We start from the raw sequence: 26725 nt of genomic DNA on the forward strand, positions 1-26725 counted from the left end.
AATCAATTCAGTCGTAAAATCTAGATCAGGGGTCTCCAAACTACAACCCGCAGGCCAGATGCGGCCCGCGAGGTCCTCTCATCCGGCCCGCGGAGATCTTTATGTCCATGGAAAAATGTTTGTTAGAGGTGGCTGAGGAACTTTGTCCAGAAAATTCAAAACAATATGGGTCCAAAAAAAAAAGTTGTGGGAAAGTTCTGAGCAGAGTATTTAAGTTAAGAAAGGAAATTGGTGATTTCCTGGAAAGTAAAGGCAATCTACAGCCATTAATGCCTGAACAAGAGTGGGTATAGAAATTGGCCCCCGCTGCATACATAACTAGTCCTTTAAATTTTCTGAACCTAAAACTACAAGAGAGGGAAATCTAGCTTCTATTCACCCACCTAAAGGTCTTCAGATCTAAACTTGTCATGTTTTCAAAACAAGTACAGGCCAACAACTTGACGCACTATCAGCAGTGCAAGGTCTTTACGGCTGAAGCAACCACCGAGTTACCCACGTCATTTGCATGCGAGATCATCAAAGACCTCCAGCTGCAGTTTCAGCAGCGGTTTTCTGACTAGAATTTAAAGGCAGAAGAAGTGAAGCAAATGTGGCCAGTTTTCCAGATGAACTGCAGCTGGAGGTCATTGAATCGTAAGCAAATGACCTCCTTAGAGACACTTTCACAGAAGTGCGTGTGGGTTTTTATAAGTTTCTGCCCATGAAAGACTTTCCTAAAATTAAAACTTTTTCATCAAAGTACCTTTCATATTTTAGAACAACGTGCCTGTGTGAAGAAAAATTTTCAAGGATAAAATACGTGAAAGATAATTTGAGAGCAAACTTGGACTTTGATTGTATTTCTGGCCACCGACAGTGTTTCTATCACATTTTTTACCGGGGGAGGGGGCACTTGAATTTTATACATTATTACTATAGAAATTATATTTCGTTGGGTTTTTTTTTTTTGCGTTGGCCCCCGAACTGATATTCGATAGTTAATGAGGCCCTCGGGCTGAAGAGTTTGGAGAACCCTGATCTAGATAATTCTATCTAGATCTAGATAATAATGAGTTTCTATACTAAACTATTTCAGACCTTTATTATTTTATATAAATCTTTGTTTGTATAGTTATGCAATTGGCTAAAAATAAAATATAAAAGATAAAATTTAATTTTAAAGATAGTAGATCTAGATCTAAATCTAGGGCTTATGCGCCTAAATCAAGTTTCATAAGGAGACTCAAAGTATTATTATATAGCACAAAAAAAAACGTTCAATAATGTCACGAGCCTAGATAGCTAAGTTGTTAGTGTAATAGGCTTCCATGCGGGTGGCACGAGTTCTAGACACATCATGTGAATTTTCATTTTTTTTTAAATGTGAATGATAAAGTTGCTTATTTAGACTTGGCGGGATACAGGGCACGTGAAGTAGAGTTCACCTGTTTCTTTGTCCTCAGTATATGAAGGGATAGTGTGGTCAGAGACATGCTCGGCCGGAATCGTTTTTAAACGATAAAAACATGTTGTCTGAGACTTGGCGGAACACTGGGCAGGTGAAGTAGAGTATAGTAGTTTACCTGTGACGTCAGTATATGAAGGGATAGTGTGGTCAGACCCATGCTCAGCCGAAACCGGTGTTTTTAAAAGAAAAAAAAACGTCTTCTGGAGTGTGGGGTGTGGTTATTTTGTGATAAGTGCCAGACGTGATTTCATTTATGGATGACCCCCCCCCCCCCCCCGAAACCCACAGTTATCTAACTAAATAACGGGTAGTCTACTATGATAAAGTTGCCTATCGGGACTTGGTGGGACAATGGGCAGGTGAAATAGAGTCCACCAGTTTCTGTGTCCTCAGCACCCAGAATAATGAAAACGCGATCACAATTTAGTTTAGATAGAACATTGGCCAGGACATCCCGGCCAGTGCGCGCATTGGCCGGCCAATGTACAAAATACGCTGTCAAGTTTAAGCTCTTCGGACTTTGGCCAATGCGTCCCGGCCAGTGCGCGCATTGGCCGGCCAATATACGAAATACGCTCTTAGTGCTAAGTTCTTCGTGCTTTGGCCAAGAGAACCGGCCAATGCGCGCATTGGCCGGCCAATCCGGGGTTTGGCTGCACTTCGGGCTTTGACCGTAACATATATATATATATATATATATATATATATATATATATATATATATATATATATATATATATATATATATATATATATATATATATATATATATAAATATATATATATATATATATATATATATATATATATATATATATATATATATATATATATATATATATATATATATATATATATGCATATATATAGGCCTATGTAGGCCTGTATATATAAATATAAATATAATATATATATATATATATATATATATATATATATATATATATATATATATATATATATATATATATATATATATATATATATATACATATATATAGGCCTATGTAGGCCTATATATAATTTTATTATTATAAAAGACACTAACCAGCTAATACAATGGTAAATCAAACAAAAATAGTCAAATGTTTCTAAAGCTACTCAAATAACAAGTATTCTACTCACATTTACCGAGCTGTTTATTAAGTGATCGATTTATCAATCGATGTCCTTGTGTATCGATCTTTTACGCTTCAGCAGAGACATATAGAATATTCGAGAACAGCAGCAGTGAAGAATACTGCGCCGTGGGAAGGCTGCATTTTTTACTAGACTGGATTTTAATTTTAATTCAAATTCATAGAAGCTGTATAATCAAGATGCTATCCATTCATCCATCTCTATGGGACTCGATAGTATATAAGGTGCTTTAGTTGCTCTGCCTGTCTACCTATTCCAATGCACCTAAATATTTCAGTCTATTGAATAAATTCGTGTACCAAATAATGAATGTTGCTAGATCGATGATGGTAATTTTCATCGACAACTATTGATCTCACAAACAAGGCGCTGGTCTGAATTCTGATTCAAATCTCCAGCATTGAGGGACTAAAATGTAATCTTTACTTGAGCTTCTCATAACTGTGGTCTCCAACTTGAGGTTTGTTTATAAGGAATGTGCGTTTATCTGGTAAGTCAACAGCTAATTTTCTGCTACATTTGTATATATATTAGCCCATTGTGTGTGTAATTTGACGTTTCAGAAATGAAAATTTAATTTTCAGTTTGATAACTTACGGTAGACATTATTTTTAGACGCCTATTTATTAAAACAATAATAATCTTAATAGATAAACATTTTTTAGAGTTAGAAGAGGCGATCCAGGAGGCTGTACACTTCTTCTTCTTCTTCGTTCTTAATTTTTAGTGTTGAAGGGGATCGAGATTTATCTGCCAGTGGGTTTGAACTCGAGACTGTTCGAATTTATCAACCATGAACTTTTTGCCGACACACTTTTGTACATATATAAATATTGTAATGACGCAAGTTATACGTCATAGAGGTCAAGCAGAAGATAGCAGAAACAGAGCATAGTGTAGTAAGGTAGATTTACAGGAGATGACCGGTCACGTGAGACGGTCAGTTGACCACTGAAGCGTGAGTCGGCAGTTAAAGATAGGTAGCGCTAGAGGAAAGATGTAGAGAGTTAAAATGTAGATAGTGTACTGTTATTGTTGGCCATGGGAGCGTGTAGGGAGATGTCGAGAGTTAGTTGTAGTTAGAAGAATTAGATTTATGGGTAAATAAAAATATTTTTATTATCTTCAACTGGACTTGTGTTTGATCGCATACACCGTACCAGGCATATATAAGAAGAGTCGATCCCCGGAGAAAGAATATATAACGCATGCTCATGACGGAACTTAACTGATAAAGAACGTTCACCAATGAAAATAATTGTACACCACAGTGCCGGGGATTGACTAAAATGTTATATCAAATTACTCTATAAACGTTAACCGCATCTTCTTCTTCCTCGTCGTCATCCAGGAAAAGATTTCCCCAACACAATTATTAAGTATGACGTGTCAACTTGTTATGCGCCATATCGCCGTCTACTCCTATTTCAGCCTTCTTTTCTTTCTGGATTAGCTTCCATAGCCTTTGTCATAAATGTTATATCCAATTAACCTATAATGAAATTTGATTTATTTTTTTGCTTTCTGACCTTACTCGCTGTTACCTTAGACGTGACCCGCTGTGACGTCAGACGTGACCCGCTGTGACGTCAGACGTGACCCGCTGTGGCGTCAGACGTGACCCGCTGTGACGTCAGACGTGACTCGCTGTGACGTCAGACGTGACCCGCGGGGATGTCCGACTCGTGGAGGCTAGCTATGATCCTGGCTGTGCTACTGGCAGCCATAGGGGTATTGCTGCATGCCATAGGGGTGGTGACCCCAGGTTGGTCCGTCTACCCCCCGCTCAAGACGGCCTACGGTCTGTGGTCCCAGTGTGCCGCCTCTGTCTGTGTGAGCATCGTGGGGAGCTCCTTCAATACAGGTACTTTTATATACTCTTATAGTGTGTAGTGTTTCTTTCAGACTTTTTCTGCGGGGACGGGGGGGGGGGACGGGACGACACTTGATATTTTCGGAGGGGGGGGGGGGGGCGGTCAAAATTTTCCGGGGGGGGGCGGACAGTAGTAAAAGTGTATGTTTACTATATAAAATCCATCTCGTTCGGGGGGGGGAGGGCGGACACTAGTAAAAATATATGTTTTCTATATAAATTCCATTTCCTTCGAGGGGGGGGGGCGGTAGACTTTCTTGGGGGGGGGGGGGGGGGCTCCGCGGGAAGAAACTCTAATAGTGTGTATTTTGTACTTACATTAACCATACATCACAATAGGGCTTGTAAGTAGGTCGCAACTTCTCGTTCTCGTACTTCGCTTACAATAACCATACATCACAATAGGACTTGTAAGTAGGTCGCAACTTCTCGTTCTCGTACTTGCCAGCTAGTAGATTTCGAGACCGTAGTTTTACAAGCCCTATTAGCAACACCACCAGACAGGCATAGATTGGATTCCCCAATGAAAGGGGAAAGTATGTAGGCCAAAATTGTTCCCTTTTCGAACCTTATGGTTAAAGGGATAAGTGAAGTAGAGTTCATTTGTTACTGTAACCTTGGCATATGAAGGGGGATGTATGTCAGCACTATGCCCAGTCCCTTTTACTTTTCCTAACGTGAGTAAGGTACTCATCAGAGCTGGATGGACTCAGGGACGTTCTACTGACTCCAATTTCGAGTCTCTAGTCTCCTAGTCCCATGTAGACCAAAATAAACAATGGAAGATCAGTTGTCAGTGACGCAGAAGCAGTCGGGATGTCGTGGGCCAGACTTTGAGGAATCACCCGAAACCAAGTATGATAGAGAGGTGTGGTTGCATCCCTTTGGTCGCTAAGTGGTCTCACATGATTGTCATAACGATGTTTATTAGTTTGAGGATTGGGTTCTGATAAAATCCAGTGATGCCTTTTTAGTAAGGAGATCCAGTTTTCGTGAGGAACACGTTTTCTCTCACATCTTGCCAGATAGTGAGGACCTAGTTTTCTCTCACATCTTGCCATATTGTGAGGACCTAGTTATCTCTCACATCATGCCAGATTGTGAGGACCTAGTTATCTCTCACATCATGCCATATTGTGACGACCAAGTTATCTCTCACATCTTGCCAGATTGTGAGGACCTAGTTTTCTCTCACATCTTGCCAGATTGTGAGGACCTAGTTATCTCTCACATCTTGCCAGATTGTGAGGACCTAGTTATCTCTCACATCTTGCCAGATTGTGAGGACCTAGTTATCTCTCACATCTTGCCAGATTGTGAGGACCTAGTTATCTCTCACATCTTGCCATATTGTGAGGACCTAGTTATCTCTCACATCTTGCCAGATTGTGAGGACCTAGTTATCTCTCACATCATGCCATATTGTGAGGACCTAGTTATCTCTCACATCTTGCCAGATTGTGAGGACCTAGTTATCTCTCACATCTTGCCAGATTGTGATGACCTAGTTTTCTCTCACATCATGCCAGATTGTGAGGACCTAGTTATCTCTCACATCATGCCATATTGTGAGGACCTAGTTATCTCTCACATCTTGCCAGATTGTGAGGACCTAGTTATCTCTCACATCATGCCAGATTGTGAGGACCTAGTTATCTCTCACATCTTGCCAGATTGTGAGGACCTAGTTATCTCTCACATCTTGCCAGATTGTGAGGACCTAGTTATCTCTCACATCATGCCATATTGTGAGGACCTAGTTATCTCTCACATCTTGCCAGATTGTGAGGACCTAGTTATCTCTCACATCTTGCCAGATTGTGATGACCTAGTTTTCTCTCACATCATGCCAGATTGTGAGGACCTAGTTATCTCTCACATCATGCCATATTGTGAGGACCTAGTTATCTCTCACATCTTGCCAGATTGTGAGGACCTAGTTATCTCTCACATCATGCCAGATTGTGAGGACCTAGTTATCTCTCACATCTTGCCAGATTGTGATGACCTAGTTATCTCTCACATCATGCCAGATTGTGAGGACCTAGTTATCTCTCACATCATGCCAGATTGTGAGGACCTAGTTATCTCTCACATCATGCCAGATTGTGAGGACCTAGTTTTCTCACACATCATGCCAGATTGTGAGGACCTAGTTATCTCTCACATCATGCCAGATTGTGAGGACCTAGTTATCTCTCACATCATGCCAGATTGTGAGGACCTAGTTATCTCTCACATCATGCCAGATTGTGAGGACCTAGTTATCTCTCACATCATGCCAGATTGTGAGGACCTAGTTATCTCTCACATCTTGCCAGATTGTGATGACCTAGTTATCTCTCACATCATGCCAGATTGTGAGGACCTAGTTATCTCTCACATCATGCCAGATTGTGAGGACCTAGTTATCTCTCACATCATGCCAGATTGTGAGGACCTAGTTTTCTCACACATCATGCCAGATTGTGAGGACCTAGTTATCTCTCACATCATGCCATATTGTAAGGACCTAGTTATATCTCACATCATGCCAGAACACCTCTTTTCTCTCCCAGCCAGTTACCAGGCGTGTCAGGCCCTGTCAATCATCGGGTTGCTCCAGGGGACAACCGGGGTTGTCGTGTCAGGGGTGCACATCGTCAGGTCACTCATGGATAAAGACACGATCACTTTGCTCCCAAAGCTGTCAGCGGCTGCATGTTTCGCTTCGTGTGAGCCCTTTTTTTTTTTTATTAGCCATTCTTTTTCTACGTACTGGATGCATATGTGTGTGTGTTTGTGTGTGTGTGTGTGTGCGCGCGTGTGTGTATGGGGCCCGGGGGGGGGGGGGGGAAGAAGAGTTCACCTCTTTCCGTAGTCACGACATATAAATGGATCAGCCTTGGTCAGTGTGGTCAGCCTTGGCTTCCCAAACGTAAGTCAGGTACCCACCAGAGCTGGGTTGACTCAGGGACGACCGGGATCAGAACTCGAGACTTTTGGGTTAGAGGTCGAACACTCTACAGTTCGTTCACGTCATGTGATATAGTTGACGATGTGTGGTTACAAATATTATATATTTCGATTAAAACTCTTTATATGGCTTTGAAAATATGTTAATATCTACAGTACTTTAAATTGAGTGTATTAAATATGCTTAGTACAATTAATACTCTTGACATTAAAAAATAAAGATGTCAATATGTGTCCATACAAGCAGTGGCGTAGCCAGGAATTGGTCATGGGAGGGCTTCAACAATTTTCCCATTTGTATACAATTATATATATATATATATATATATATATATATATATATATATATATATATATATATATATATATATATATATATATATATATATATATATATATATATATATATATATATAGTATATATAGGCTTTATTTATTGGGGTTGGGGGACCATGGGAGGGGTTATAACCCCCCTTGCATACACCACTACATACAAGTTTGGCGAGATTACAAACTCGAATCCAAATACTAAACTTAACTTTCTAATCCTTACAGTCACGGCCATCACCATTCTGATCATCGTCTGGGGTGTGGACGTCCACTCGACCTACGAACAGGCGGGCTTTGATGTCGGCTACTCGGCTTTTCTTTGCATCGCTGGGGCTGTGCTTCTGGCCCTGGGGGGCGGGGCCATGCTGTGTGCCAACCGGCTGGATTCACAGACTTTCTAAAAAAAATTGGTCTGACGGCTGTTTGAATACTGTTTCAAATGGCACTCAAAAATATTTTGTCTCACTTCTGTGCTGTTTGAGTACTGATTCAAATGGCACCCCCAGTTTACATGGATATAATTTGTTTTCATATAAATTGTTTTAAATTTCATAACTACTATGCACTTTCTGTGTTAAGTTTTAATACACACACTGTGTTATCATTCCATTTTGGTTATGTTGTTTCTGTATGGTTGTGTGTGTATTTTTTTCATATATAGAGTCTATTTAAAAAAAAAATACTGTTAACTATATCAGTTTTTACAACACATTCATTTATCTTCTTTATTAGCTTCTTTTGTAATTTAAAATCATGCACTAAAGAGATTTTCTAAAATTCTCGGTGCCAATGTTACCAATTATAGGCTACCTGTGTTTATAAAAATAACGAAAACATTCTATAGTTAATTTTTTTATTTCGAACTGAAATCATCAACCATTCTATTCATAAAGTATTCAAAAAATAACTTCCAAAGCATAGTTCAACATATACCATACGATTCTTCCAATTGTATCTAAACATTTTACCCGGCGTTTGTTCTTATAGTAGTAGCACTATAATAACAAGGGAACATAGGAGATATTTTTTTATAAATCGTTAAATCGGATAAAATTAAATCTATGCGGAATTTTGTACCAGAGTAGTTAATTAAATCAAAACCTGTCATATACAATTAAATTATGCATCACAACAAAAAATTTAAATATGTAAGACTTTATTACTTTTTTATTGTATGGTTTTACCCCTGTAGGAATTACCTAAGTCAAAAAGCACCCCAGGGTTCCACGTTAAAGCTGAAGACACAGTATCTAAACATCAATTGTTTTACTCTGTTATTACCATCTGACCAAAATGAGAGCGATAGATGTAAAGGTTAGATCTGTTCGACTAACTATGGCCTTGAAGAAATAGTTTGCTGGATGGGGAGTCATGGTAGGTTTTTAAGACCTTGTACTTGGTCAAATAGGACTTCCAGAAAGGACTATATCCTTTGACTTGCCAAAAAAAAAGTCTTGATATATTTTTGTGTAAAAAAAATTAATAGATATTCTTTGACTTGCCAAGAGACTTGATATTCTTTGACTTTTTTTTTATTAATTTTTTTTTGCTATTATTAATAGATCAGCAAAAGAAAACCCACTACACTCTTGTTTCAAGCTGTCCCTACAACTTCCACATGTCTAACTTGTTATATTTATTAACACATTAACTGGCATATAACAATACTTACAACATTTTTACATACCAATGATTGATCAAACAACAAATACATTTGTTCACATAGGAGGACTTACAACAACTTCCACTGCCAAAGCAACATAACTTATCAAATTTTATTTCGTATTGGTTTCACAATTACCTTGATTGAAACTATCACACCAAAATTATTGCCAGGTGACATCACATAAGCATGAAGGCTCCGTTTTTACAAACACAAACTTTATTTCAAGTCTATGAAAAATTTTAAAATGTAACAAGTTGGTCCTTTTATACAGGTTTCAAGTTCAGCAAGAAAAGCAAGTACATCACGCTACTCCAACCCATTAAAAAAACTTACAAATATGGATCAGTTTTTAAATGGAAAGGAAGTTATGCACTTTAAAAAGAAAAACAAGCAATGAAATAACTACTATTTTAATCAAGTTAAAAAAAAAAGATAAAATATTGAAGTCAAAAAAGGTTAAAATAAGATTCTAATACTAGGGGTCAAACCCCTTCTTCCAAAGAACAGATGAAACTGATAACTTTAAAAAGTAGGTTATTTTTGCAGTGATTGTGTAGGCTTGAGTGATTACAACACCAAATTCTAAAAAAAAAACAGATATGTACTTGTTTATAATGATTTAATATTTTCAAAATGCACTGTTTCCATAAAACAATGATGCCACACTAGCATCAGCTTATTGTGTTCCACAGTGTACACTTATCATAGGGAGGCATCCAAAGACTTACTATGTGAAAAATAGAAGAAAATGTTTTAATTCAGTATGGCCACTTTCAGCCTGAGTAAAATTTTACCGTTCAAAACACACAAAATTAATGGCAGTTTATTAGAAATAAGGTAACAATGTAAACAATTAATTGACAAAGAAATTAACTATAAAGATCTAGCGTTCAGCAATTTCTTCTAAATAAATATATTTTTTAAAATTTTGTCCATTTGTTTAAAAATTTCAACATTTGTGTTATTCTACAGCAATAATATGAATTAGATAAGAATCATTATTATTGATATAATATTAACTGTAATGTTAAAAGCAGAATTCATTAAGTCTCTGACCTAAAACAATCCATTTCATTTGTTGCAAGGCATAATATCAATGTCAAAATACACCATCAGTTTCCTCATTCAATCCACTAGGTTTTAAATCTCAAACCTCAGTTCCGGAGATTGACATGTGCAACCATACCTAGATAAACTATTTAAATCTTAACCCTCGGTTCCGAGATTAACATATGCGACCGTACTTAGATAAACTATCAAACCTAGCAGGACCCTGCACTAGCACTGGAAACCACCATTTTTCTGACCCTGAGTAAATACAAACAATAAACCATTTTCTTCCTACCAAGCAAGCTGCTAACTACTATAACCATGTACCATTATCTTTTTTACTATCACACAGTTTCAATAATTTAAAAAAAGGATACAAATTTCAATTCATAATCTACAAATCAATGAACTCATATTGAATACATTCATTCATTAAAATATAGAAATATAATGCATAAAAAATAAAAAGCCATGTCACCTGTATTTGCTGTGACAATTTTTTCTAGTCAAAACCAAATTAGAATTTTTATTCTCTAAAAACATAAAGCATACAATTATTATAACAATCCAACTCCATTCTGACAACAAGGATTATTGTTAAGATGGGGGAAGCTTTGGTCTAAATCACAAAGTTCTCAGAGAATCTGTGCCAGATAAAATAAAACAATGTACAATATGTACATAAAATGTCCAATCAGGCAACCCATTTCCACCAAGATAGCTAACTCCTTTCATTCTTTGTTAGGTAATTCATCATAAGTCAGTTAGATAATTATTTCTGCCGTGGAGTTCACAGGACAAAACATAAATTTTATTTGAAATTAGCGCCCTTGCAGGAAAGGCTAAGGGGCTATTGAACCCACATCATCAAAAGCAAATAAAATCAAACCAATATATAAAAAAAAATTATTTCTTTAAAAATAACTCCAAAATCAACAAGACAGATGAATTAGTAAGTGATAAATAATAGTAAGAGATCTAGTGTACAGGCTAAGATGATACATGGCTCTGGTGATCAGGGACTCCATTAGGGACAACAGGGTGATGATGGTGATGATGCCCATCATCTCCGTGGTGATGCCCATTGTCTCCGTGGTGATGCCCATCATCTCCGTGGTGATGGTGATCATCATCTCCATGGTGATGGTGCCCATCACAGGCAGAATGTTGTAATCCAGAGTTGGTGTCAGCTGAGGTTGCGATGGCTTTAGGGGCTGCTGGTGTAGTTAAGGGGACCTGGGGCAGGAGGCCGGGTGGTGGGTTGAATCCAGGAAGACTGCTGGGCAGGGTGAAGTTTGGAAGAGGTGTTGGGGCAGGCAAGGAGACATTGAAAGGAGGAATACCTGTGAGGAATAAAAAAAAGTTAGAAGTTATTTTAATAATATAATGTTGAAAAAATTAATTCAAATGTGTAAGTATTTTTATTTACTTTGGCCTCTACAATAATTTCAGACATTTCACGCATATGATTATTTTTATATCAAGTCAAAGTTGTAGTTGTTTCTAATTATTTATACATATTTTTGTGATGATGTTTTAAAAGCATGATCCTTATTTAAAACATATTTCTTATGTTTTAATTTTTTTGTTTTACTTTAAATGAGAAATTTAAAACAAATTATCATATAAATAGTATTTTACATAGTAAATAGTAAAAAGGGCCAATTCTTCATGTGTTTGCCATTAAAATAAAAATATTGACTTCCAAGACTAACTAAATAACAGTAATTCAAAATGATTAAAAAGACTCCAATATGAGGCAACAGTTTAAAATAAGACAAAAAGAATATTCTAGTTGTTCCCAGATAGTGCTCAAATGGAAAACTGCGCAGAGAAATGGGATGTCAAGAAAAGTTATGTATAAGATGTCAACAACAGTCATGCATATGATGTCAAGAATAGTTATGCATACAATGTCAAGAATAGTTACATATAATATGGCATTATTCACATACCTGCAGGGAAGGCTGGCAGAGGACCAGAAGCTCCACTGGCATTCAGGGGAGGTAATGACACTGGGGGAATTCCAGAGAGAGAAATGGGATTTGTCAATCCTGGCAGGTTAGATAAATTGGGGATAACTGGGTGGGGTAAGCCTGAAAGAAAAACACAATGATTGGTGTTATATGATGAAGATCAAAACTGTGTTCTATTATAACCCTTCCCAAAAAATTTATGTGTTCACAAAAAAATCAAAATGATCTGTAGTCTTCTAGTCTTTCTGATTGTTTTCATCAACAATTTTTAAAATCAAGACAAGGAGTTTTAAAATAATATTATTTTTATGTTTTGAAAGGTGATGAATAAATTTCCTTTAAAAAATTATTGGTGTTTATGCTGTATCTGATTTTGAAAATTCATGTCAATGAAAGTGTATCCATCACATTTTTTAAAAAACGCAATCAGAGGCACTGTTAAAGAGGTCCAACAAATGGTTTGATGGGTATTTTCCCTTACCTGGCATACCTGGACTATTTGTCTGTGTAAATGATGTGTTGTGGTGCGATGTAATGACAGGAATTGTGGGTGAACCTGGGAAAAACAAACATGGAACTGTCAATCTGTCCACTGGTCTACATACAAAACATGGTTTCAAAAGGAATGGGGTTTTTATTTACATCTAATCAATCCCTACCTGTATTGAGAGATAGGTGAGCTAATCCAGAGTTGATGCTTCCTGCATTAGGCGATCCAGTCAAAGGTATCTGCAAGCAGAGATATAATCAGCATTAATATTTTATACTAACATAAAATCAGGTTGTGCAGGCTCTGTAGTTTTTTTTTTTCTGAAATGAAAATACACCCTACTCTGAAAATTTTTTAAGTTACAAACATCGCCTTAAAATTCAGATATCCTTAATGTTTAACATACAACCTAGTGGAAATACTATGTACAGCCCATTTTTAACATATGTACAGGAGTGGAATGGAATGCTCAGGAAGCACTAGGAAAAATTAAAAGGCCATATCTGACTAATTTTTAATACTATAGAATCATTCAAGGCTACATAGTTCTTTCTGGTAGTCTAGTCCAACTGTCTACAAATATTAATGTTGGAACTATGCAAGTAATTCACATGTATAAACATACATATAAATGAAACACAAGTGAATAATAGTTGTTCTCGCGTTTAAAAAAAAAGCCTTTTTGGTAAGATGGTGTTTATATGCTTACAATTGATGATTCCAATAAATATGATAAAATGTCACTACCAGTAAAAATTATGAGGGTCTGTGTCTAGTGACCAATTTGTATCTACAGATCTTTTTAAAGACTTTTTTAGGGTAAAACCAAGGGTTTATCATTCACAGTAAAAATATTTTCATTCTTCAAGTGTTGAAGATTTGAATTTTTAAGTTTTCATCCTATAGTTGCGATGATAAATCTAGCATTAAGTGATAAAAATGAAATGTTGATGGATATTTTTGCCATAAAAAGACAATAAAATGGTTTTTATAACAACTCAGTGCTTTATTATTATTTTAATTTACATCAACAGAAACCGATACCGAAACTAGCGAAAAAATGTGTTCGAAAAAATAAGCTAGTCATTTTAGACACAGATCACTTTGGTCTGAAAATGAAACAAAAAAATTTCCTCTTTAGTAATAAATAAATATAAAAATAATCTAACAATAGAGTAGAAAAAGAAAAATATTTATTATATTTAAGAATTCCGTTTTACTAGTAATTATTAACCTATGTGTATGTAAACAAATAGTAAGTTTTTTTTTTCTCAGCAATTTTTCACAAATATACAAACTGAAATGGGTTTAATAAGATTCAACAAGAATCCTTAACCAACAATACAGTTAGTTGTAGGTAGTAAACACCAAAACATTCTTAACTCTTTACAGCCTTGTGTGCCAAAATGTGCCACTGATTTTTCATATGTGGTAGTCTTATGCGCCAAAACTATGTGTAGTAAAATTATTGATGTCTTATAATGGAAAAGACTAGCTGGTAATGAGATTTTAAAAATACCAGCAGTATCAGGAAATGAAATGTTTTATTGAAATCTTTTTGCAGAGTTTTATTACTAACAGTCATTTTTTAAAATATTGTTTGCAATATTTTAAGATCACAAAACTTATTTTCCTAAATTACAAACAAAAATTAGTGAACTTTAGACTAATTAAAATACTACTTCTGTTGCAATGTAGCTAATATAGCAATAAATCCAGAAATCAGTACCAGTGACTTTTTTACATTTTAAATCATTTTTTTTAAAAAAAAACAATACTGAAGGTACACCTTTTTTCCAGTAAAATATTTTTTTTAACTTTTAAAAATAAGTGTATATTTTTTTAAGTCTTATTGTTGGAAAAAAACTACTTTATAATTTTCCATTAAACAATAAGTAGTAGTAAAGTAAAGCACTTCTTTAGACCTAGCAATCAATTGGGCAGATGAAGTAAAAATCATGTTTTTTGACCTCAGCATATAAAGGGATAGTGTGGTCAGCACTATGCCCAGACACCTTTACTTTCTCCAAGTAAGTCAGGACTCTATCAGAGCTGGGTGCTCAGGGATGTTCTACAGTTACAAGTCTGAACAGAGATCTGAACTCAGGAACTTCTGGCAGGGAATTAAATTGTTTCTGTGCTCAGGCTGAAAATGGTTAGTATTTTTATAAAAATGTAAAACAAAAACCTCAGAAAATCCATCCTTAGGGGGTGATGGTGGCGGAGCAGTGGGTGTAACTACATTTGTATGAGGCTGCACCTTGGTAGATGGAAACTGTCGTTTAGGGATTCGATGCAGATAACCATATCCTATGTTGCACCCTAGACTGTAATAGTAAAAAATAAAAGGATAAGATACTTGGTTCCAAAAGATTAAATTTTAGATGTCTGAAATGGAACAAGTTGAAATAATTCAACTCAACTAACTACTCTTGTGTCCTCATTTTGAATACAATTTCACAATCAAACAAAATGTTTTCTAAAAAGTGCAGTTACAAAAGAACAGTGCAAACTGGGATTTGAAGTAATGGTACCTAAGTAAAACAAAATTATATTCTGTAACTTAACTGATTTGAAAAAAGTTCCAGATGTACTACTTAATGTGTCATAAAAAAGCAATTATTTTATTTAAGAAAAACAAACTGTTAAAACTGCCTCATTATATCTGAATGTTAATTAAACCGATACATACCTCCCTTTTCCTCCCCATGATCCATTAGGTGTGATTGTTACCTCCCTGCATGAGTCAGTCTCAGTATTGTATACATACAGCTTTAGAGCTTTGCCTTCATGTGACTCAATCAGTGTAAACAAATCTTCAGACTAAAACAGATTGAACAAGACCAAGCAAGTACATTTTTTTTGTTAAAATTCAACTTTAAAATACAATTATTATAGATTATTTATCAGTTACACTTTTTACCTCATGTAAAACAGAATCGGCACCAATCACAAAGTCTGTATCGGAGCGCAGTCCAGCAAGGTCAGCAGGTGAATTGGGTTGGACTTCCTGCAATAATTTTTTTTTGTTATATGAATTGTTTCCAGGGAATTGTATTCATCAACTCAGATTGATTTAAAATAAATTAATACAACAACTCAGTTTAACATCTTGATAGTAAAATTAAAAAATGGAAATGGTTACAGCTCTAAGAAAGAATGAAATAAGTTTAATAAAAAGTGGGTAGAATAATTTTTAATCTATCATACCAGGATGTGCCAAACATTTTCATTGGCACCCTCAAATGAGCAGAACCTGATGCTGACACCAAGAAGACCTTGACCTCCCCAATTGTGAGATGGTATCAGACTAACTTCTCTAACATTCTGTGTTTTACTGCTATAAACTGTAACTTTTAGAGGCTTTTCTATGTTTGTTTTTAGTAGTTCCTTCAGTGTATCATTATCTTGATTCTAAGGAAAAAAACAAAGAAATTAAAAAATTAAAAAACTCCAAAGGATTTTAGCTACCTAAGTATAAATGAATGTGCTTGGTTGATGTAAAAACAGAACTATTCTTACTCAATAGAGATAGCAATGTCTTAATATAAACAGAATTTCAGTTTTAAAGATACATGACAAATCTTAAATACTTCTTAATTATAATTCAAATCTAATAGTAGACTAGTATAATATATAAATCAAAGCTAAACAAGGAAAAATTTGATTTAAGCTTCAATACTTACTAAACGAGTGGTGCCAATGGCAACAATGAAGTCAAAAAAAGCTTCAAGGCCAGCGTTATGCCCAGGGGAACCATCTTGCACCTAAATGAAGTTTAAAAAATAAAACTTTTAACCATAGTAAAATAAAATGCAACATAATTTATTTAATTAAATAAGATTCTGATGCGGCTTATGCGGTTTCAACAAAGAAAGTTTACAAAGTGACTACTCAGAAGAAGATTTTTCTCCCCAACGTCTCCATTTAGTCAGCAAAAGATAGCTCTGCGCATGCGCAGTGACCTATGGCTAGAATTAGGGTTAGGGATAGGATTAGGGTTGGTGTTAGGGTTCTACATTTGTAAACACACGCATGCGCAGTACCATCAAAAACATCGCAGCGATGGCAAGTCGTAGTTTCTCTCCATTGAGCATGCGTATCTTATTCCGGCTAGCATTGGCCAAAAGTTTATTTAGGCCTATGGGATGATTATAGATATCAGTGTCCGATAATGGAATCATCTTTAAAATAGGGGTGTTGGGTTGTTAGTAGTATTGTAATCTCGACTAATTTTATGGTTAGAAATTAGGGTTAGGCTTATGGTTGGACCAGGGTTGGGGTTAGGGACAGGGTTAGCATTGACATTAGCCAGCCATGTGTGTATTTAGTTAACTACCAGTAACCTAACACCCCTTTTTAAAAGAAGATTCCATTATCAGACACCGGTGTAAACATTCTCCCGAAGTTTTTTACTTTTAGTCTAGATCTAGAAAAATTAATTTGCAAAATAGTTCATTCATGTCATTTTATTATTTATTGAGTTAGGCTATTGTATTCAATGATTATTCAACCGTCATATAATTATAAAATAAAAGCATAATTGGCTGCTTCAAAACATTAGGTAGTGATAACAAAAAAAGTAGCACTAAACAAGAATAATTACACCAGGTTTGTTAGTTGAAATAAAGCTACAATTAGTAGGCCTACAACACATAGATCTGGATCTAAATAAATAGTCTAATTTATAAGATAAATAAATCCTAATATATAAATCCCCACGTTCGCACATCTCTCTCTCTCTCTCTCTCTTTCTCTGTCCGCAAAAAATTTTCGCCGGACATCACGTCAGAATCGGCAGCGATATATGAAGAACTTTTTACGGACTTTTGTTGAAAATAATATGTTAGATGTTTTAAATGTATAACCACAATTTTAGTTAAAGAAGAAAAATAAAAATTAAAGGCGTATTCGAATGTAGAGAAACAGTATTATTTATGCAACCGGAAAAGCATTAATATATGTGAAAAAGAACGCATAAAACTGTGACGTCACTATTGCTTATACATTAACTAATGACGTCATCTGCCGTGTTTAGAATGAAAAGAAATGAACTATTTCATTCAAATTTGATTTAGATCTACGTACACTATGAAATGTATACAATACAATTTTTCCGGCCTAAACTCATAAAATTTATTTTATGTATTTGGATTCTAGATCTAGAGATTCTAGATCTAGACTAAATCTAAATCTAAATCCACGCAATAACTAGATCTAGACGTAGACGCTAAGATTTAGATTTAGACTCTAACTTCTCTAAAATCAATTCCAAAAATAAATTTCTATATTAGGACTAAACTATTTCAAGACTTATTTATTTTATACAAAATCTTTGTTATGAACTGGCTAATTTGGGATAAAAAATTAATTTGAAAGAATAGGCATATTCGCGTAAGTTAAGATTTTAAAATACGTGTTTCATTCTCCGTATTTTATAAGGTGCCTAAATAGCGGAGATGTTAGTGTACATTAAACCACGCAGGTGGTGCGGGTTCGAGACACAGCAAGTCAACTTGGTTAATGTATTCTTTTTTATTATGCTCGGGCTAAACTTAAAAAAAAAATTCTTTTAGGAATCTAGCTCTAGATCTAGATTGTCGGGTGTCCGATAGGGCACTTCCCGGCGCCGCAGGCGCTTCAAATTTGGCATGATCTTGCCTTGGTGCGACAGAACACGGGGGCCGGTTGGCCGAAAAGTCTACGATGTGGGGGTCAAAACTGACCTCGACTGACCGGTACCTTATATGAGCTATAAATTAGAGAAACTCACTAATTTTAAATTTCGTTATTTTTCAATTTCAACATTACCAATGGAAACTAGAGATCAATCTCTAATCAATCAAATACTTAATTTGTTGAAAATAAACTCATTTGGAGCTTAATTACTGATTTTTATTAATTGGCCACTCCAAGCATTGCAAGCTAAATAATCCGTGACAACCAGACCGCCATATTCTTTTCTGAAGAGACGAACTCTGCAGGGTTGACCTTGCAGCTGATTTGATTTTAGCAGAATATGCACAGTACATTTGATTTTATTACCAGATGTCTATTCGTATGGATACTGTCCTCATCAGAATAAAAGTCACCAAATGGAATTAGATCTAGATCTGCATTTTTTAATATTTGATTTAATTTTTTTTAATGGGAGGGTGTTTTAAAAGGAAAACTAAACCCAATAATGAATTTGATGACAATTTCTTTATATTTTATGAAGGAAAATCAACCCAAATTATAATGACTTTGATGAGACAATTGTCTTTGTCAGAGTGAAAATCACAAGTATAAAATATTATGAAATATATTTAAAAATCACAAGCCAGAAGTAATGTTTTTAGACATTTTTATTTATATATAAACCAGTATTCAATAAGAAAAAAACAAAATTATTGACAATTTAAAAAATACAGAATCACTATACAAAATGGAAGATATCAATAGTTTTTTTTTCAATTTGAACAGTGATTTTATTAGCCCTAATTTTAGGATTAATTTTTCCAGGTAGAGATTTATCTCTGTACCCAACCCTCCTCCTTTATCCGGGCTTGGGACCGGCAGGATATTCCCAAAGGTGTTATCCAGGCGGAGTTAAAAATATTTTGCTGAAAAAGAAAAAAAGCGTTTATTAAACAAACTACACCTGGGAGGGAAGTATGTTTTTAACATTACAAACATTAAAATACTATCTGAATTATTAGGGGTAAATAAAAATTTTAAAAATTACATACCTTTTAATTAGACTTTCTGTGAAAAAAAAAGGAGAATTATAATCAACACATTGGTATCAGTAAATGTTGCAAAGAAATAATTTTTATTAGGTTATTAAATTAATAGCTCATGTAGTATAACATTTTTATAAAAATATAAAAAGTGGAAATTGCATAAATTGTATGTGCAGAAAAATGATAAAAATCTAAAAATATTATAAAATAAACAAATTAATAATCAAAAGATAAATCATAACCAACCAATAAAACTAAAAAATTAATTTTGAGATTTAATCTGATAACAAGTGGAAGGAATTGCATGAATAATTATAATAACATAAATTTTAAAATGTATTTTACAAAATTAGGAAAAAAATACACAGCAGAAAAACATATTTAAGAGCAAATTTGCTAAACTAAACAGTTCAAGAAAGAATATATATAATGATGTATGTGTGTGTACTTATTTTACAAGGTGAAATAAATTAGCAATTTAAATAACTAATTAAAGCAAACAGCTAAGCATATAATATCAATTAGAACAAAATAAAAGTGCCAGTTATATTTAATACTTATCTTGCATAATTTATCCTAATGAGCTGAAAATGCAGGGTGTTAAGAAGAGGATTCAGTTTATTCAGTGAACAAAGCAGAGGTCTCCCATCAACAAGTCAGCAACAAGCGACTCCACAGACAGAACGAAGTCCTCAGCATCATCCTCATTATCTGTCCAATAGCTGACTGTATAACGTGCTGACTTGGTCCTGGTGGCATCTATCCTGTTCACTATTCTACCATTAAACACAACATCACTACCATCCGACTCCCACTTGTGAGTCAGAAGGACGCCAACTAGCTCTTCCTTCTCCAAAATTCTTTGCAAAAAGGGTCTCTGCTTGCCATCAACAGTATGAAATAGTGGGTGATCCAAAGAAGCAACCCCTTCTGCCATAACTTTGCGCACCTGAGCTTCGCTTACCGACCGGGCTCTATTTTCCTTTTTCTTCTGAAGCTCAGTCATGCGCCTAATTATGTTAGAGTCTATTTCATGCTGCAATCGCTTGCAGGCTTCCCTTATTTGGGCACCCCTATGCATGGCAAAGGTTACCAAGCGCTCTTGCATGTCTAGAGGTTTCCCTTCCAGCCAGACAAGAGTGTTGTTAAGCTTTGCCTTCAACTTGGAATCTAAGAAACCAATTGATACATTGGGGGCACGCCTAATAAGGTAGTCAGCAATGCCGAGACACCTTTCGGCAAACATATTGTGGGGAGGAACAGACTTAGTGGCATCCAACTGCTCAGAAGTGGGCTTCGAAAGGTCACCCACCAGGTAACGTTCAAGTTGACGTAGAAGAACCTCCTTTGTAGAATCCAACAAGGCCTTCATCACCACAGGGAAGAGCTGTTCATCCCTCGTCACCTGAAGACACACGAGGACTGGGTCGAATTCTGGCAAAGGCTGTTCAAATACATCATGTCTTGTATACATCACAATCTCAGGTTTCTCAATCCACAGTTGAATCCTCTCCCTAGCCCCCTGGAAGAATGGAGCCTACCACAAAGAAATAAAGAAAGGTTTAGAAAGATCTCCTTTAAAAAAAAAAAAGACAAAAATAATTTAGTTGAACAAATACTTACAAGCTCAAGGTTTGACCTCTGAGCCACATTCTGATAGACAAGTTTCATCCAGGGCCCTGTGATGATCTTCCCTATCAGGCCAAGCGCTTGTAGTTGCACCATTGCTTCAGGTTTGGAAAGGTCGCTCAACAAATTCTTGCACACTATCTGGTTCTTGCTATAGAGCATTATGCAATTGTTATTTTATTTTTTTTTTTTAAATCTTTAAATTAAATAAATATAAAATTAATAAATACTTACTTAGCAAGAAAGGTCCTCAGAAGGTCAGCATGCTTTACAACAACTCCAGCCATGTGAAAGAGAACTTGCAGCCTATTCCCAACGTATCTTACAAATGTTCCAGTGGGTACTTGGTGTTCTCTTAAAAATGCCTTAAAAACAGCAGGCTCTCCTTTGTGACTGTATCTGTTGAAACAAAAAAAAAAGATTAAAAAAATCAATATAAAAAAAAAAAAATCAATAAAATACTGAAAAAAATATTTAAAAAAAGAGCCCTGTGGAAAGAGTTAATTAGTGTAGTAAAAATATCAATCATCAATAACTAAAAAAAAATCTGGAAAAAACATGCTCACCTCAACTTTGAAACATTAACAATAATGTCAACAGCAAGAGCGTTGCCCTTACCAGAAGCAGCTTTCACATTCAGCTGCTTATCCAGAGTGGCGAGACACTCTCTTGCTTTTGATGCCACTGTGTCCAACGGGTGCACATTGCAATTCAGCTGTATAAACTGCATCTCCAGTTCGTTTTGCAATGCCTCCACTACACAGGCGTTGACCTTGGCCCTGTCACTTAAGCTGGCTTTACATTTCTCCTGAAAAATAGATAATACCTCTACTGGTGGTAACTGCATGAAGTCACCGTAGACTGACGCCCACTCCTTCAATGAAGCAATGATGTGTCCACTGTAATCTTCTGCTCTCCCACCAGCAACTCTTGCAGTTGAAAGAACATATTTATTATTGCCAGGTTCTGTAGAGACAGAAAAAGTGTTCAGGTGCTTTTCAACTTTAGTGGTGGCATCAAATGCAATACTGGCTGACCTGCAATTCTGAAGAGCCTCGCCAACCTGGATGAGCGCCAACACTCCAGGCTCATGAGCCATCCTTGTCGTACTTGAGCGATGGGGCATGCGTATTGGCTTATCTGGGGAAAAAACATGTGCATAATACCGAACAAGACCACTAACCTCCTTGACTGAGACGTTGGAAATCACCGACATGTATGTTACCTTTCTCTCTGACAAACCATATGCACGTCTAGATGGCTCCTCCATTTCTGCTGCAGTCAAACTGTCTAACTGGTCAGTAAGCTTTATGTTGTCTTCCAGCAGCCTTCTATTCTCTCCTTCAATAATGTCCAGCTGTGCCCGTAGCCTCATATTCTCTGCCAAAACTCTTTCCTTTTCTGTCATCACCCTGTTGATCACGCTTTGGTAAGACTCAGCTGCTGACCTATTCCTGTTTTGCAAACTTAACACAATGTCATGGTTTTTAATCATTGTTCTATTGAACTTACTCAGCAACTTACTATTCCTGATCTTGAATTGCCTAGCAGTTTCAACAAGCTGCGCAGTCCTATCTTTTTCTGAAGCTTTCTGTGATATGCATGCTGCCTTCCACTTTTCAACCTCAGCCTTTCTTCTTACCAATGACTGCTGCAAAACTTTTATGTTAGACAATTTTAAACGTCTACATTCCTTTCTTAAAGATCTCAATTTACTCTGTAAAGTAAGAATTGACTTATTCCTTACCACACACTTGGGACATCTCTCTTTGCGTAAAGAGTAGCTAGCAGTTGTCTCTGCCTTGGAGTCGCCCTCAGACATCTCTACATCTACAAAAACTGTATCATCATGTAAAACAGCCTGGGAAGTCGAAGGACCTGCAACATCTAAGAGGCTACTATCTTGATCACTTACCATTGCAACATTCAACTCACTCACCTCCGAGGTAGATACATCTGAAAAACTTACATCTTCACTTCCAACAACTACTCTCTCACTCAGCGACAGATCATGGGCTGTGGAGTCATCTTCCTCCAAGGGTTGGAAAGCAAATGGCCTGTTCAAAATGTCTACAATCCTGTCCCAGTTTCGATGCAACCACTTTCTTAGGCTATGGACATCTTTCAATAACTTTGTAACTGCATTATAAAACCTCTGAAAAAGAATAGAGTCATTTATATTTACCAACCTCAGTTCCAAAGCCAACTGCCTACACTTTTCAGCCTGACTCCTTTCACGGTTGAAATGCATAAACTGAACAACATACCCATTCAACAATGGCGTAGAATCTGTAAAAGTCTTAAGAAATGTGTCATAGTTACTAACAGCCTGTGAATTCATTATGATTAACTTAAATGTTTGTGTAATAATAAATACAACAAAGCACAATAAATTATAAATTGATATAATATGAGCAAAAAGATACAAATTAAATCAACAATTAACTAGCAAAGAAATCTCTGAATATCAAAAAAATTCACATGAAATCAGAAAGCAGCATAAACGAAGGCAATATGAATATAAAGAAACAATTCTAAAAATATGAGACTTAGGGCTAGATAATTGATTAATAAATAAATCAGAATAAAAAAAAATCTGTCAAGTTAGAAATAAATAGATAAATTAATAACAGAATTTAAATATGAATAAATAAAAAAATTAAAATAAAATCAACAAGAATTTTAAAAAGATTTAACTATTGCAAAGTCAACAAATTAGCCAGCACATTAACTAAATTGTTAAAGTTAATTCAAATAGGCCTAGGCCCATATAAAAATAAAGTTGAATAAAAATTCAAATAAGTATATATGCAAAATCTAAATTAAATATGCCAAGGCTTATTATGAGCCTGATAGTAATATAAAATCAATTAGAATTAATTTTAAATTAGTCTATGCTAATGTCATCAAAGAAGCAAGCAGGATAAATATTAAAATAAATATTAAATAAGCCTAGCTTAAATCATCTAAAATAAAATAAAGTAGGGCCTATTGACCAACAGGGCAGGCCTAAAATTAAAATCTCAAAGCAGAATCAACCTAAAAAAAAAATTATTACTAGATCTATTAGACTACTAAGAGAACTAGACCTAAAGTATAAATAATTAAGAACCTAGATCTAAAACTATTTTTATAATTCGTAACTAAAGTTAGATCAAGGGCCAGGCCCTAATAAAAATTATATAAATAGACCTAAACTAAGAATAAACTTAAACTAATTAAACTATAGCTAAAACTAAAATGACTAATGTAATAGTTAAATATCAAATCAATCACGATCAGCAAACATAAAAAAAAAAATAGTCAAGTTGTAGGCTAAACAGTATTTTTAAATGAATAAATATTAAATAATGTAGATCTAAGTATTAAGTATGCATCAAATACTCTCACCAATACCAATCTGAAGGGTAGATCGATGTGTTTCGCGGGCTTTTATAGGCCTAGCCTTGTAAGATACCTATCATCACCTGGCCAGGTAAAAGATCAATAATGATTCTCAATTAGCCTAATTACGCAGGAAATCAAGGCCAAATTGTGAGCCCAATTGAAATAATATACAACCCTTTTAGCGTCTATTGCGCATACTTCCGTTCAGCATCCATCACAATAGCGATGACGTCACAATAAAAAATTACGTGCTTTCAGTGACCTTTTTTGGGCGCCGATTTCTTAAAATGGTTATAAAATAATTACAATATTTTTTCACTAAACGATCAGTCTAATAATAGCCTACCGTACAGTGCCATTTGGACACCGAACAGACCATTATTTAAAGTTTTTAAACAACTCAAACTATACCCATGTTTACGTTTGACCTACATTGTCGGAAGCAAATTTTTTTTTTTTTTTTCTGGCAAAAATAGCTTTGTCATCTTCAGATAGCTTAAAATACGCGAAAAAAACGCCATTTTTCGCGTGATAATTATTTTTAAAGTTAATGTTAAGGTGGTCTCTCGAACAAAGCTGAAAAAATTGCCCAATCGTAGGCCAAGGTGTGGTAGCCATGTTCTGGTTAGCAACCAAGGACGCTTTCGAGTTAGCGAGCCTCGCTACTATAAATCGAAAAAAAATGTCCACGGAGGAACCTCTTCATAACTCTTGAGGTCGTAGACCGACCTTCGGGCGAATTAATTAAGCATTCAAATTCTCAATGTTTTCGAAAGCCTAAGCGAAGCTGGGCAGCATGCCTAGTAATAAATAAAACAAAAAAATGAAAATCAACTGTTGAACTGAACTGAAATCAGTAACAGGTTTTACTGTGGTTTAAGCTATTTAGTATGAAAATGTACTAACTCTTAATACGTGGTAACCCTCAGTTCCTCCACCCGGTATTTCAGTGCTAGCTGATCCTCCCATCTTCAGAACAGATAAATAATTATTGCTAAGATTGTTGTTGGAAACAAAATATCAAAACAAAATGGCCTCGACGTGGCATTCGAGTTACTTTTTCTTTCCCTTGAAATAGTAGATACTAATCGAGCACAAGTTTATTTTCTTCACTCCCAGTTTTCCAAGTCACAAACTAACTTGGTGTTAAAGCAGTGACGAAAGGGTTAAAGTAATGTTGTAGGGAGGGGGTGTCTTTTGAAATAAAATGTAAAAATAAAAAACGTGTTCGTTTTTGTTAGAACTGTTTTTTTTCTAAGGTTGTGAACAGGTGCGACTTCTTATGATTGATAGGGTCTGGCATTTTCTGAAGACGTGGTGAAAAGCTTCCTACGGCTACACATGCGAACGCTAACACTTTGTTCAATGGTAGTGGATCATATGTAGTATGTAGCTATATGTTATACTTTATTTCAGCAGATGTTACTTTAAGGCAGACTGCCCCCACCCCCCGGAAATTTCAAGTGCCCCCCCCCCCCCCGGAGAAAAATGTCTGGAAGAACCACTGGACGTTTTTTTTTTTTTTGTGATGTGTGACGAGGGAGAGTACAAAAGTACGTTTGACGACACACTTCAGCATTTTTAAAAGCGTTGAGATCTAGATTTTCTAGTTGAAACAGAATTTTAGACGATATTGCAAGTTTTCAAAATCGTTTTTTTTTTCTTCTAAATTGAAAGAACACATAATCAATCTATCCATAATTGAACAAACTCAGTAAATATTAAAAGAAACAGTTAAAAAAAACCCAGCGATTTTGAGAGGGGGTCAGCAGGCTGAAGTGTGACGTCATTATAGGCCAGGATCTGCTTTTTGTAATGATGTGTGATGGTGGGTATAAATAAGTCTCAGAAAATTATTGGAACATCTATATACTACTAAAAGTCAAGTTTGTTTACATGTTTGAATATTTATTTGTTTTTTTGTTTGTTTGCCTGATCGAATATCTCGCATGATTGCACTCATCGTGGAAAGCTGTAAAATAGTATGTAGGTAGAGAATAATTTTTTAATGCAGACAGACTGTTAATCACACATTTATTTAAAGACGTTAATTA

At 35.5% G+C, this 26725-nt stretch overlaps 2 protein-coding genes across 3 annotated transcripts; one reads left to right on the forward strand and one right to left on the reverse strand.

Moving 5' to 3' along the window:
• The first annotated feature begins 2708 nt into the window (after nucleotides 1-2708).
• LOC131932830 (uncharacterized) lies at nucleotides 2709-8327 on the forward strand. Its single transcript, XM_059289735.1, has 4 exons — nucleotides 2709-3080; nucleotides 4140-4454; nucleotides 7022-7177; nucleotides 7974-8327. The coding sequence occupies exons 2-4, from the start codon at nucleotides 4265-4267 to the stop codon at nucleotides 8147-8149; spliced, it is 522 nt and encodes a 173-aa protein (XP_059145718.1). The 5' UTR covers nucleotides 2709-3080; nucleotides 4140-4264; the 3' UTR covers nucleotides 8150-8327.
• A 1178-nt stretch (nucleotides 8328-9505) lies between these two features.
• LOC131932818 (Golgi reassembly-stacking protein 2) lies at nucleotides 9506-25734 on the reverse strand. 2 transcript variants are annotated; one of them, XM_059289722.1, is made up of 10 exons: nucleotides 25578-25734; nucleotides 16617-16697; nucleotides 16141-16344; nucleotides 15854-15940; nucleotides 15623-15753; nucleotides 15119-15257; nucleotides 13100-13169; nucleotides 12922-12996; nucleotides 12420-12560; nucleotides 9506-11807 (listed from the first exon to the last, which is right to left on the reverse strand). In XM_059289722.1, exons 1-10 carry the CDS (start codon nucleotides 25638-25640, stop codon nucleotides 11455-11457), a joined length of 1344 nt encoding a protein of 447 aa, XP_059145705.1. In that variant the 5' UTR covers nucleotides 25641-25734; the 3' UTR covers nucleotides 9506-11454. The 2 variants fall into 2 exon arrangements, with proteins under 2 accessions (XP_059145705.1, XP_059145706.1); XM_059289723.1 differs by lacking the exon at nucleotides 12922-12996.
• Nucleotides 25735-26725: the final 991 nt, after the last annotated feature.

This window comes from Physella acuta, unplaced genomic scaffold, assembly GCF_028476545.2.
Source record: "Physella acuta isolate Inbredline_101_S28 unplaced genomic scaffold, ASM2847654v3 ptg002288l, whole genome shotgun sequence".
In the NCBI taxonomy this organism is placed as follows: Eukaryota; Metazoa; Mollusca; class Gastropoda; family Physidae; genus Physella; species Physella acuta.